This window comes from Manacus vitellinus, unplaced genomic scaffold, assembly GCF_001715985.3.
Source record: "Manacus vitellinus isolate BGI_N305 unplaced genomic scaffold, ASM171598v3 scaffold_52_pilon, whole genome shotgun sequence".
Lineage (NCBI taxonomy): Eukaryota > Metazoa > Chordata > Aves > Passeriformes > Pipridae > Manacus > Manacus vitellinus.
In genome coordinates, this window is record NW_021940628.1 from 4,630,870 (window position 1) to 4,644,801 (window position 13,932).

The 13,932-nt window shown below is 53.5% G+C and overlaps 1 protein-coding gene and 1 long non-coding RNA gene across 2 annotated transcripts; both read right to left on the reverse strand.

Moving 5' to 3' along the window:
- Positions 1 to 4,105: 4,105 nt before the first annotated feature.
- LOC112841266 lies at positions 4,106 to 5,232 on the reverse strand. The gene is made up of 3 exons (XR_003212873.2): positions 5,216 to 5,232; positions 4,415 to 4,478; positions 4,106 to 4,163 (listed from the first exon to the last, which is right to left on the reverse strand). It is a non-coding gene; the product is annotated as an uncharacterized LOC112841266 (long non-coding RNA).
- Positions 5,233 to 6,051: 819 nt separating this feature from the next.
- On the reverse strand, positions 6,052 to 12,514 carry SF3A3 (splicing factor 3a subunit 3). Its single transcript, XM_018081355.2, has 17 exons — positions 12,395 to 12,514; positions 12,247 to 12,294; positions 12,091 to 12,143; positions 11,609 to 11,714; positions 11,123 to 11,195; positions 10,671 to 10,762; positions 10,437 to 10,519; positions 9,952 to 10,090; positions 9,551 to 9,619; positions 9,147 to 9,214; positions 8,690 to 8,797; positions 8,424 to 8,493; positions 7,801 to 7,965; positions 7,562 to 7,672; positions 7,034 to 7,124; positions 6,672 to 6,727; positions 6,052 to 6,341 (listed from the first exon to the last, which is right to left on the reverse strand). The coding sequence occupies exons 1-17, from the start codon at positions 12,425 to 12,427 to the stop codon at positions 6,264 to 6,266; spliced, it is 1,443 nt and encodes a 480-aa protein (XP_017936844.2). The 5' UTR covers positions 12,428 to 12,514; the 3' UTR covers positions 6,052 to 6,263.
- Between the last annotated feature and the right edge of the window lie 1,418 nt (positions 12,515 to 13,932).

Here is a 13,932-nt window from a genome sequence, read left to right on the forward strand (position 1 = left end):
GGGGCTGGCAGTGCAGAGCCTTCCTGCTGGGAGAGCACACAAGGCTCCCGAGGGCCCAAACTGCCCAGCCCAGCCCTCCTGCCCTCCCACAAGTCACACCGTGCTCAGCCACACTCAAAACACCAGCACAGACCAGAGGGCTGATACACAGACTTTAATATTTTGCAATCTTTTCTCTAAGGAGCCAGCAGCAGCAGAGGAGAGTGGTTGCAGGGGACAGCGCCATGCATGTGTGCACAACTGGCAGCACCTTGACTCCAGGGAATTCTGCCCAACCAGCTCTGCACCAGCTCTGTGTGCTGGAAAAACAGGCTGGGGAAGCACTGGGGGTGTTCATGTCACAGGCTCACATCTGGGCTCTGCCTTTAGCAACAGAGAACCACAGATGTGAAAAAGGATCATCTAAAACATGAGACACTTTTAGAGTAATCCCATTTTCCTGCCTAGGACTTGGAGACAAAACATGGAGTTACCATTTTACCCATCCAGGCAAGAGGCATTTCATTGCCAGAGCAGTTCAGAACTAAACTGCTCAGAACTAAACAGGTCACAGGGGGTCCAGGGAGGCTGCACCACAAGCAGGTCAATGACTAGAGGAGCCCCTGTGCCTTCAGTCAAGGCAGAATTTTCTGATTTTTAAGGAGGCCTAACACCTCGTTCCTGGTCCCTCATTCCAGCAGCACGGAGGCACACACTGCACAGCTCTCAAGATCCACAATTAGTTTGTGGGTCTCTCAGGCCTACAGGATTTGGGTGGGGCAGGGCAGAATCCCTCCTGTAGCTTTCTGAGGGATGTGACAGGGAGTGTTTGATAGTGGCCTTGGCTGAAGTCAGCAACAGGATCCTACTGAGCGCTGTGGAGCTCTGCTGCAGGAGGGCAGGCTGTGGAGCATCCCGACGGCTGCCTACCCCTGGAGGGAAGTGAAAGCCCTGTAATTCAGAAGAAGGACCACACCACATGCCATGACCTTCAAGAGTGGGGCCAGTGTCACCTGCCCAGCGCTACTGACATGAATTTTGCCATCCAGTTTCAGACAGCTGGCTTTCGGGGTGGCTGGGCAGCATTCCTGGTAACAGGCAGCCTTCATCCCACTGGCACAGACTGGTTTGGCAGCCTTGCAGGCTTTGCTACATCCTGCCATGTAATTCAAGCCCGTCCTCTTCATCTGGAAGGAAGAGAGACACATTAGGGGTCATGTCAAGCCTTTGGTACTCGCATTACAGGAACACAATGGCAGATCTGGGGCTGTCCTGCTTTGCAGCCCGAGGCCTTACCTCACAGAAGTCCTGCCCCAAGATGCATCTAGCAACGGTCTTCCTGCCTTTGAAACACCCATCCCCGTGACAAGAGAATGCTGTGCACACTTTCCCCTACAACAAAGGACCAGGGGAGACACCATATATCCATCAGACTCTCACTGCATTTCAGTCAGCCCTTCACTCCTGAGGGCTCCTCTCCCACCCCCCTCTGTTCTTCATTATTTGTGCTGTATCAGGCATTTTAGATCCAGAGAAAAAAGACTATCAGTGGCCCATCTGAAACCAAAGGAAACTACTGAAACACTAGTAGAGCAAACATGTTTCAAGCCTCCTTTTCCTTCCTCTTAACAGGGCTCTGCAAAGATAAGCACTTTCCCCTCCACTAGACTCAGGAAAGGGCTGCAGAGTTCGGTGGGTCCTGTGCTCTCCCTGCAGCTGCAGGAAGGCTCAGCCATGCAATCAAGTCAAACTGCCTGAGCTGATGAAGTGCTGGGCTGGGGATAAGGCCCGATGGACAGGGCTCCTTAACGACTCTTTACTTCCAATGCCCATTTACGATTTGTTCCCCTTCCAGAGGCAGATTTTGACCTCATAAAGCAGATGTAGGAGGGACCTTTCCCTGTTTCCTGCTCAGGTGGGAGCTCAGCTGTCCCAGCAGCCACAGCCCCCAGAGAGCCCCAGGAGCTGCAGCAGCCTCTGCCCCGGTAGTACCTACGTTTTGGGGGGGAGGTCGGTGGGTGGTGTTGGTGGTCCTGGGTGGAGCAGTGGTGGGTGGCAGGTCACCTGCAGACACACAAAGAGCCCTGTGAGGCTGCACCCAGCACACAGCCCACACAGGGCCCTCCACAGCAACACAGGGACAGATTCCCCAGTGCAGCTCATGCTGCGGCCAGAGCTGGTGGGACCACCCTGTCCCTCACCCAGCTCCAAGGACAGAGCGAGCCCCAGGGCAGAAGAGACACAGCAATGTAGCCACAGCCCCTCTGCAATGGGCTCTGCCCACCCGTGCCCCTCCTGTGCCGCAGAGCAAAGCTCGGCTGTTACCGTAGGTGCTGGCGTTGAGCTGCAGGCACAGTGGGGTGGCACAGCACTCCAGGGCACATTGCTGCCTGCTCTCGCTGCCGTTGGTCCTGCACAGCCCCACGCCACACCTGCTGCTGCACCCGGCCGTGTAGTTTGTGCTGGAGAAACGATAAAGCTGCAACAGCAGAGTCAAAGGATGAAATGAGTGTGAAGAAGACCATTACAAAGGAGCAGAAATAACTGACAGATTGCCAGAGAAGGAAGGGAAACAGGAGATGGACACAGACTTAAAAGAGCACTGTAGATTGCTGAGATAAAGAAAGGGAGAGGTTTCCCTATTGCAGCCCCCCTGCATCGCCATACCTCACAGTAAGTCTCATTATGGCAGGTGACTGTTCTGTTGGAATGGGCTTCATCCTGGTAACACCTCTCCCCGGAGCACTGAAAGCTCTGGCAGGTGAGCTGGAGGGAGAACATACCTGGGTGTCACCATGTAGCAAAGCCTCCTTGCACAGCACCACGGGGCTGTCCCCAACCACAGCCTCACTGTCCGGAGGGGCCACCCCCATCTGCCCATAGTGCTCCCCTTCCTCCCCAGGAGATGCTCCCGTGGCACTCTGGCTGTCACGATAGACCAGCTGGGCAAGAGACACTGTAAGGCTGCAATGACCCAGAAATGCCCCTCTTTCCAGTACTTTCCTTACCATTGTCTCTTGTGCACCATTCACAGAGGTGTTGGTGGCCACTGAGGCATTGCCAGTGGAAGCCACCGAGGTGTTGCTGGCAGTGGCCACCACCAAGGCATTCTTGGTGGCCACCTCTGAGGCATTCTTGGTGGCCACCAGTACAGCATCCTTGGTGGTGACCACCACTGCAGCATTCTTGGTGGCCACTGCTCTGGCATTCTTGGTGGCAGCCACCACTGCGGCATTCTTGGTGGCAGCCACCACTGCAGCATTCTTGGTGGCCACCAGTACAGCATCCTTGGTGGTGGCCACTGCTCTGGCATTCTTGGTGGTGGCCACCACTGTGGCATCCTTGGTGGTGGCTACCACTGTGGCATCCTTGGTGGTGGCCACCACTGTGGCATCCTTGGTGGTGGCCACCACTGCGGCACCCTTGGTGGTGTTCTTAACAGCTGTGGTCACCACTGAGGCGTTCTTGGAGGCCACCTCTGAGGCATTCTTGGTGGTAGCCACCACTACAGCATTCTTGGTGACCATTGCTCTGGCATTTTTGGTGGCCACCAGTACGGCATCCTTGGTGGTGTTCTTTACAGCTGTAGTTACCACTGAGGTGTTCTTGGTGGTCGCAGCAACCCACAAGGCTTTCTTGGCAGCCACCATGGTGCCGTTGGCAACTGTGTCGTGCTCTGAAAGACACAAAGTTCCCCTTTGGTGAAGGAAACAAGGAAAAACACCCTCAGCAAGCCCAGTGTCCTGTCCTGAGCCACAGCATGGACCTGTGGGAAGCATCTGTCCAGCTGTGGTTGGGAGGTGGATGGCAGTCAGTGACAAGATGTCCCAAACAGAGGCTGTTTAAAGCTACTGACCGGGCAGCTCAAGAACCAGGTCAGAGCCAGCAGCCCCCTGCAACAGCACTATGGACAGATGTTACAATAGCCTCTCTCCCCCTTCCAGCCATGCTGCCTGGGAAGAACAGGCTTTTCCAGGGGCAAAACCTCAATGAAAGGTTCCTCAGGGCAGCTCTGTCCTACAGAACACAGCTTGGAGGTGAGAGGCACAAAGTCCCCATTGCACCACACTGCCTTTGTCCCACTTCCCACAGGCCCACAGATTTCCCCTGAGTACAGAGCTCACCTGCTGGGGCAAGAGAGTCCTGGAGATGGATGTGCAGAGCCAAGATGCAGAGCAGCAGGCCTGGAATGGAGTGGGGATGGCTGAGACCACCACATCTACTGCCCGCTCTACAGCCCAAAGAGCCTCCCCAGCAGCAAGGCAGCCTTGAAACAGGTGAGCAGGGATACTCCCCACTCTCCCAGAGCCCCAGGGGGCCAGTGGCCACCCCTTGTCCCAGGGAGGCCTCTGGCACAGCCCCAACAGCTGGGGCAGGGACAGACCCAGGATGGGGGATGGACACACTCTCGGTGCTGCACCAGAGCCCCTGTTACCTTGAACGGGCGGGACGAGCCATCGGCGACCGGCCATCGTCATCCACCGCGGCTGCACCCAGACCTGGCAGGAGGACACGGTCAGAGCTGCCCCCCGAGGTGCGGGGCAGACACCCCAGCACAGCTCTGGGCTCCACCTCCAGGGCTCAGCCCCAGTCGCTCCCTCCTGAGAGACTCCCCAGACTCACTGAGGCCGCTGCCGGGGAACGGGAGCCCCGGGGAGCTGCGTGTGCTGTTGGTGTGGCAACAACCCTCCCTGGGCCTCGCAGGCAGCACAGACCTGCAGGCAGCTGCAGGAGCAGGGTGCAGGCTGTCACAGTGACACCTGCTACCACACAACAGTTTGCTGATGCTGCTTCAAGTGAAGATGTGGCCTGGCTCTCCATTCTACTTTCTCTACTTTCATTCCAAATCTTTACCTGTTTCTCTAAGGAAACAGCAGATTTGAATCCAAACAGGCTCCAAAGCCAAGTTCTCCAAGAACTGTAACACTTCCCTCCTGTTTTATGATCTAGGCTGAGTCACCATTCCTCCAGGACCTGGAGTGGCCAAAGCTTGTGCAGAGACCTCCGAGGCCATTCCCTCAGTCACGAGGAAGACAATGCCAGCTGGTGCCTCTCACCTTCCAAACGAGGGCAGCCACCACTCAGACCACCTGTGGACACCCCTACTGAGCCCAGTGCCACTCCAGCCTAGCACCAGGGCAGGCAAGGAACCAACAAGGAACCCACCTGACACGGCCTCATCCCAGGAGAACAACCTTCCCCCGGGGAAGGAGAAGAGCCCACGGCACTGACTCACCTGTCTGCCTGTTCCTGCACCTGCAGCTGCTGCCAGCACTGGAGAACCTCTGAGCAGGTGCTGTGGCACTGGCCCCGCAGCCCAGCCCCACCCCTGCCAGCCACCACCCGGGGGAAGTGTCCCCTGTGGCTCCACAGCAGCAGAGACGCAAATGGCCCTGCACAGCAACAGAGAAAGGGCTTATGAGGCTGGAGATGTCACATGAGCCACCACTGCACCAGAGGGGCTGGGCAGCACAAGGACTGCCACTGTCACATGTGACACGTGTGGCCTCTGCACGATGGACCTGCAATTCCCGAGGCAGCACGAATCTGTGGGGTATGTACAGGCATCTCCAAGCATGGCACTGGGGGCCAAGGGTGCTGAAGTCACAGCAGTCACCTCTAAATGCATCATCTGTTCCCATCTCCATCCTCCTGCACCACAGAAGGATCTGCACAAGAACCTACCTGGCCCTTCAAGCCAGCAGCAGCATCAGAGAAGCCACTGTCCCCACAGCCCAAGCTGACCCAGCTCACTTGGTGATTCCCTGAAAAAACACAGTGGCTAAAGCTCCCCAGGGAGACAGACCCAAGGTAAAAGCAGCCCTTAAGCCAGGTGAGTTTGTTTTGCAAAGAAGCCCAAAGAAAACCACACACTCACAGCCAGATCTAGAACACCTGTCGGCACACAGTGTCCAAGTCCATGTGCTTCACAGAGTCACCATAAACATTTCCATCAGAGTGGGAGTGAAAGAAAGAGTTGTTTCTGACAGCTCTAACTGTGTAAAAAGCATTTTAAACATGTAATAAAACCTCTTCCTTCCACCACACGAAAGGAGACAAGTCTCTCGGCACTTCCTAAATTAAAATGAGTTTATTTTTCAAGGTATTTTTGAATATAAAACAATCTCACAAGTCTGCTTTTCACAAGGGGCTTACTAGAAAGTGATTCTATAAAGTATCATTTTAATCTATATTCATGCACATACAAAATCCAGAAACAGGAAGTCAGAGCTGCTGCCACATCCACTCACTGCACAGGTGTGGGATCCTTCACCTGGGCACAACTACAGCAGCCCCTGGCGCTTCAGGTCTTCATAGGTCTTTTTATTCACGACGTTCCCGCTGGAATCTTCATATTCCTCCTGGAATGGAACCAACAGTTTAGAGACACTGGGTACAGCCTCTGAATTGTAGCTCCAGCAGAAGCCACTACACATGAGCACCCTGCCAGAACCTCCGTGCAGAAAGACAGGCAACAGATCTGCCAGCAGGTCCTGGCAGAAAGAGCTCATCCAGAGCTGGAGTCATTACAGGCTGTATTTCCCACTGTTGCCCTGCACACTGTTGAAAAATGGCTTGGGACAGAAGCTTAGGAAAAGGCACCAGTGTAAGCAAGGACAGTGCTCCCACACGGGAATGGGAGGGTCCCACAGACACGGGACTGGAGGCACTGAACAGCTCTCACTGCTCACCTCTGTATCGGGCTGCCACCTCTCTGAAGCCTTCTGCTGTTTCAGCTTTGCCCACACTGCAAACGCAAAGTCAAACAGGATCTGATGCCATTTCCCTCGAGGTACTTGTTTTTAATCCAGTAAAATACACACATGAGCTTTTTTTCCCCCCCTTCTTCTAAAACACTTCAGCAGTCCAGGAATGTACCTGACATCCATTACAAAGTTATAACTCCCGTGTGGTTACAGAAAAGCACAGAACTGCAGCAAACAAGGCTTTAAAGTGATAGTTCAGGATAGGACACGAGACCAATGTCCAAACCCACTCCTTCAGAAAAGGTGGTGTTCTCTCACATCTTCCCTGTTCTGCCATCACTACTTACATGAGACTGCATCCTCAATCTGTGTGACGTTGGCAAAGTGTGCCGTGTTGGGAATGCCCAGGCACCGCATCCCATGGGCATGTCGCCACTCCTGGTGGGGGGAAGAGATGAGAGGTCAGCATGAGAGGGAATGACACGTCCTTCACAACACCAAAGACCACAAAGACATTAACATCTGAACAGGGTGTAACAAATACTACCAAAGTACAAATCTACCAGTCCTCAAAGCTTCTACAGAAGTATTTTTTTCCTGTACTGTAGACAGTGACACGACAGCAGCCATCAACAGGCACCCTGCACCCATCAGACCTGGGCACTCGGAACGGTGTTCAAATGAGCAGGGACTGTTCTGCATCAGCACAAGAGATCTCGGTGTGCCCTACACAACCTATGGATCCCACTGCACAGCCCTGACCCCCTGTCAGAAGGGGCAGAATTGCTAGCTGGGGACCCCAGGGACTCCCAAGTGACTCATTACAAGGACTGTCTGAACCCAGCAGGGCTGATCCTGCAGCGAACGTCACTTACTGCAAAGTGCCGCTGGAACGCCTTGGGCCCTCGGTAGGTGTAGTTACCACAGATCTCACAGTTGTAGTTGATGTTTAAACCATGGAGTTTATACAGCCAGTACGGGATGGGCTGCAAGCGAGGAGACAAGAGGATGAGGATACACAAGGATTAGGACACGTGGCAAAGCAGCTCAAACAGGGGAGCAGCGTGGAGTCAGTGACCCCTCCCACTTCTCCAGGCCTGACGGTCTCGGTTACCTTGCCATCCCAACCAAGAGGCAGATTTTTAGGGTTATAAATGATTTCATTTTCTTCATCTTCACTCTCACTCTCACTGATCTGCTCTTCCTCCTCCTCCTCCCTCTCCTCCCCGGTCCGCGCCTGCTTACGCTGCACGTTCTCATGGGTGAGGTGTCTCTGTTCCTGGAGAAGAGAAGGCATTGTCCACACACTGTGACAGCAACAAAGTCGGGGCAAACTCCTGCAGTGAGAAACTTTCTCAATGTACAGAGGGAGGGAATGGAAGACCAGTTTGAAGCACAGAACTCCCACCTTACTCAGCCAAACAACTTCTGTTTTTAGTACCCTGACATTTCCTACTTGCCAAAAACAAAAACCTTGTACCACTGTTAGCACTTCTGAGGTGACAGGTAGCAGCAGCAGCCACTCTGCTGAAAACAATCCCCTCACACCAAAGGCAGGCAGCAAGGCAGAACAAGTAAAGGTTTGCAATACCGTGTGACTTAGGCACAAAATAGATGTGATGCACCACACTGATGTGGTGCTGTCTTTGAAAGCACTGGGTAAAGATGTGGATGACCTTCCAGTCACTATTTGACAGCTCTGAAATAAAAAGCTCAAAGAAAAAATAAAATCCTTACCCCAAGAACTTCTACATACTCATAAATCTGAGCTTCCAGGAACGCCAGATCTTTATTTCTTTCAGTGTCTCTAGAAATAAATAGAGTAACTTTATGCAATTCACAAGTTCAGCTCTGATATCTTCCATTTGGTTCAGCACTATTTGGTTCGACATGAAAAGCTTCTAATCTCTCTGTAACAACTACACAAGAGTGGCCACTCCAGAACACCCCTCATCCAAGAGGAGAGGACACCACCAGCCTCAGAATGATCTCTAAGAACTCACCTTTTGCTTCCTTTTGTCTTTGGATTCTTAGCAAACAAGGAAGGATCAAGTGCTTCCAAGGATTTGCCTTTAGTGCTAAAAAGCCTCTGAGCACGCTCCTCCAGAGTCCTAGAGAGAAGCAGGGAGGGGATCAGTCCAGACAACAGTTTTACATTTCCCAAGAACTATTTGAATTCATGCAACAAAATTCTAAACGTAGCTTTTATGAAATCACAAGATTCCTTTATCTTTGCCTTCCTTCCTCAAGCCAAAGTCTTCTGTATCAGAGACTCCAGTATAGGACCTGGTCAGAGCAGCAGATCCCAGAACCCGCTGCTTGGTTCTTAATGTTTTACCTTTCAAACATCACTAAGGTAATTCTAGTACACCATAGATGACCAAACAAGTATCCCAGAAAGGAATGTGAGACAGGAAGACCTCAAAAACCTAAAGGAACTCTACAAAGACTGCACCTTACCCGCCACACTTCAGCCCCAGGGCCAGCAAAGCTGATTTTAACCTGTCCAGTCCCAAGGAGGCCAATTCCTGTTCAATTAAATAAACCACTGTAAGAGATGATCTGTTCAACACATAAAATATGGATATAGCCCATTTTAGCTCATTAAAGAAGAAAAAAGCCTGATGAAAAGGACTGTCAAGGGTGCACCCCTCCTCACTGGAAAATGAGGAATGTGACAAATCTAACCAGGTCTTTCAAGCTACATCCCCCAACTGGAGAAGTTAAATCATCAGTATCATCGAAGTTTTACCCAGAAAGCACAGAGCCAGGGAGGAAAGCACTACAATTATGCAAAGAAACAAAATGACTGAGCTTCCACCTGCTTCAAATGTGGCAGTAAGTGCAGAACACTGAAAACGCACCTCCCAGGAGGAGAAGGCTGAGAGGTCCAGGTGGGCACCGGCGTGGGTGAGGGCACTGCTGGTCTCTTTCTACCAAGAAAACCACATGCAAGAGCTGCATGACATCCCACAAGGCTTCAGGCCACAGAACATTTTAACCTCAAGAAAAACAGTTCATTTCACAGAGAAAAATCCCCTCACTAAACTGAAAATGGAACAGTAGTAAAGATGCAACATACGCCAACCTGAAAGGTTCATTTCAAACCAGTCGTGCTGGGTTTCAAATTCAGGTCAGTACCACCCTGCAGCCTGGTGACACAGAGCTGCAACTGGGTCAGGGTCACCCCACCAATGACTTTACACAAATGACTCACAGGAACCCCTCAAAACCACAGAACATCTCCCAGGCTCAGGCTGCTCACCGGCCAGCCCGGGAACGTGCCATTCTCCCACTTTTTCTCAAACTCCGTCTGAATTTTCCCAAAAAGTTCATTCTGGTCCAGTAACGGTTTCACTCGATCTGTGTAATCCTGCAGGTACTCCAGGAGCATTTCAAGGTACCTGGGAGGGGAAGCACAAGCACAGGTAATTCACTGTCACCCTCTACCCACGTCTTCGGACTAGTCACTACCCTCTAGCGCTGCAGAGGGAGGTGACTGAGCTCAGGACAGTTTTCCACACAGGATTTCTGGGCACAGCAGTTAGGAGGGTACAGGCAGGCCCTTCCTCAGAGCAGAATGAGGCTCTCCACATCTCTGCTGCACTGTGTCTTTGCCTGGGGCTCAGACACACAGTTGAGCTCAGGGACCCGATTTATGGGAGTTAATCATAATCTCAGCAGCTGAACACTTCAGAAGCAAATTCCTTCTCACCAACTGCCATAAAGGAAGCAGGCAAACAGGCTCACCTTTTATATTCAGCATTTTTTCTCTCCTTAGGAATATCAAAGAGTTGGTCGAATGTGGATAAGTAAGTGATATAATCCAATTTCTAAGAAAAAAAAACCTGAGTCAGAGCTCATACACACCCAAATTAACATCCAGGTCCCAGAACAGAGCATCCCCAGCCTGTGCAGGGCCTGGGGATCCCTAGACCCTGCCACAGCAAGCACTGGAGGTGCCCAGACACAGCAGGCACTCACCTCTGATGATTTCAGGTTAATGTACTTGAGATAACAATCATGCAGATCCAAGTATCGTCCGTACCCTTCCTCATCCGTGAACTCCACCAGATCTGTAGGAAAGATCATTAAGAACTTTATTATGAGCTTAATATTTCCTACTTATTATGCAACTGCTTTAGAACTGGAAAAGGATTAGCTGTGAACTCGTTTATGCTTAAGGAAGGCATTACAATGCCCTGGACATTCATTGATCAGCCCCGATTGCTGCTCTGTGCAAGCACCAGAATGTTCCTCAGGAGCAACAGCACCACTGGGGAACACTCCAGGGACTGCAGTTCAGAAGAACTGCAATGAGAGAAGAACAATTTTCAGAAGTCATTTCATAAAAGGGAGGTGGGGCCCTGAAATGTGCAAAACAGATCAAACAACCCATCAGATAATGCCAGAGCTCGAGCAAACTACACACTTACTCTGAGCTTCTTCACTCGGGTTGTCTCTGGCCTTCAGCAGCTCCTCAAATTCCACTGACATGGGAACACAGATCTGCAGGGGCAGACACAAGTCACACAGTGATTTACTTCAGCTCCTGTCCCAGAACAACTAGTATAAAACCACAGGAGGTGGCAAACAATGAAACTGTGAACACAAAGGGAACCCAAAGCACTTCTTCAGCTGTCCTGCACAAAGGTGTGTCTTTATCTAGCATGAGAAAAGTGAGCCCCATCCCCAGGCCAGCTGCAGGATGCTCCCAAGCAGGGAACACTGTGAGTGACCAGCACTGCTCCCCCTCACACGCTACCTGGTCCTGAGCAGCTTTGCTCAGGTGACAGCTGGGTGTTCCCAGGACCTGTGTGTTAAGGCGATTAAACTGGAGAAAACGAAAGGTCTGTTTCCTGCAGGGATGAGGCCCAACAGACCTCAGTTCACCTGTTGCTATGGAGGAGGTAATTACTCACCTCATTTGGGTGCTTCCGGTGAAATTCCTTAATTTGCTTCAGTCTGTTGTAAAACTCTGCAAATTCATTTGGCCCAGAAATGGCACTGAGCTCTTCCTTCCGCAGGCTACGAGTTCAGAGACAGGGGCAGGGAAAACGAGGTGACACTGACACAGCCTTGGTCCAGGGCTGTGCTGCAGTGTCTGACTGCAAACCTCCGACTCCCGTGGGACTTCCCAGCCCACCCAGCTCAGAGGCTTAGGGCCATGTTCCCCTGCCCTGTTGCAGCCCCTGACAGACCCCCGGGGCAGCCACAGCCTCCCCACGACACAAAACGTGGGAGTAACAAACCGTCCCGTGGGCACTCGGAGTCTGCCCTGCGTTGAGTCCCCGGATCCCGATTCCTGCGTTACTCCTCAGGTGTTTACACGGACTTAAAGGACGCCCAATTTCCTCACCGGCAGGACACGCTCAGGCACACGAGGGCCCCCGGGCACACTCACCCGTCCTTGTCGTCGTACAGGTCCCGCAGGTTGCCGCTCACCTCCATGTACCTCTGCGGGACAAAGGGAAAGCCCCGAGCGCCGCAGGGCCCGTTACCTGGGCGTACTCCGCAAGGCGCCGGGGGCCCGGCCCGCCCCCGTTCCCATTGCACTCACGTCCTGCATGGCCCGGGTCCGGTGGTCCGAGTTGATCTGGTCGCGGAGCTGCGGGCAGAGAGGGGCGGTGAGCGGGGGAGAAGCGGGCGGTGAGCGCGGCCCTGGGCGGCCACCGCCCCCCTCCCCGCGGGGCCTCCCCCGGGCGCACCGTGGACTTCTTAGTGAGCATCTCCTTCACCATGACGTCAGAGCCGCTCCGCTCCTGTGGTAGCGGCCGCTGTGCTCCAGATCGTCTCCATCGCGCCGCCGCCGCCGGAAGGCCTCGCGGGCGGCCGTGTGTGCCCGCCGGAACAGGTTCCGGCTCCGCGCGCCCGCGCGGAAGGTATCCGGCGCGGCGCCCCGCGCGAAGGTTCCGGCCGCGGCGCCGCGCGAAGGTTCCGGCCCGCGGCGGCCCCGCGCGAAGGTTCCGGCCGCGGGCGCCCCGCGCGAAGGTTCCGGCCGCGGCGCCCGCGCGAGGTTCCGGCCGCGGCGCCCGGCGCGAAGTGTTTTGCCGGCGCGGCGCCCGCGGCGGAAGTTCCGGGCCGCGCCGCCCGCGCGCCGAAGTTCCGGCCGCGGCGCCCCCGGTGCCCCCGTCAGGCCGCAGGCTCGCCGCGGGACCGCACGCTTTGCCCACGCTTTGCCAAATGCAAAGCTGTAATTAAATTTTAACTCGCCAATAAATTATTAATATTTTTCTGCCATGGGCGATAAATTACTTTAAGCCAAAATAACAACAACAAAATTTGTCTTAATTAATGGCTGACAAATATGATCCTTCACTGAGAAGATGATGTTGCAGTAAGAATACCGTCTTTAATTACCCCCTTTCACTACAAGCTGCCCCAAAGTAGATCACTGCTTCCTCATGAATGCCTGTCTAAAAATAAAAAACAGAGATAAGATTCTGAACGTAGTGTTCTTCCATTTCCCTTTGCATGAAACTTCATCCCTGGAAAGGGAAGGAGTTGAAATCCAGTAATGTCCCATCCAGCCACATGACCTCCTTATTTTGGGCTGCTGGCATCGGGAGGGTCGAGGTGGGACGACCCCCGTGTGGCCTTCCTCCTCCTCCTCCTCCTCCCCTACTAATGGCAGCACACCCGGGAGGAAGTGGGAGAGGGTTGGTCCAGGAGGTGCCATTCCATCCTGGGACAACCGCAGGGGCTGGGAGCTGGAATACATGGAATCACAGAATATCCCAAGCTGGAAGGGTCCCACAAGGATCATCAAAGTCCAACTCTTGGCCCTGCACAGGACCCCCAGGTGGTGGCTTGGACCTGGTTCTGCCCATAGGGGCTGACCTGCAATGGTGGTGCAGGAGAGCACAGCTCGGGCACATTTGGTGAATGCCGGGGCCTCTTTCTGCACCCCCAGTGCCACCCTGCACCCTCAGTACTGCCCTGTGCCCCAAGTGCTGCCCCTGCACCCCCAGCAGCTCCTCCACTCCTCCCTCCCCAGCACAGCAGCCCCAGCCCAAACCCCCCTCGCACTGCTCCTTGTGTTTCATAAAATTTCCAGGACTGTTTCAGACCTGCACTCGGGAGTCTCGGGGGATGTTTGTGCATGACATCACCCTCCCCCTCCTGTAAATCAGGCACTGGGCTGTGCACAGCCATGACCCATTCATGACAGGGATAAAATCCAGATGTTCCAGCGCTGTGTGCAGCTGGGTCATTTCCTTTTTTGGCTAAAAACGTGAGGCTCTGG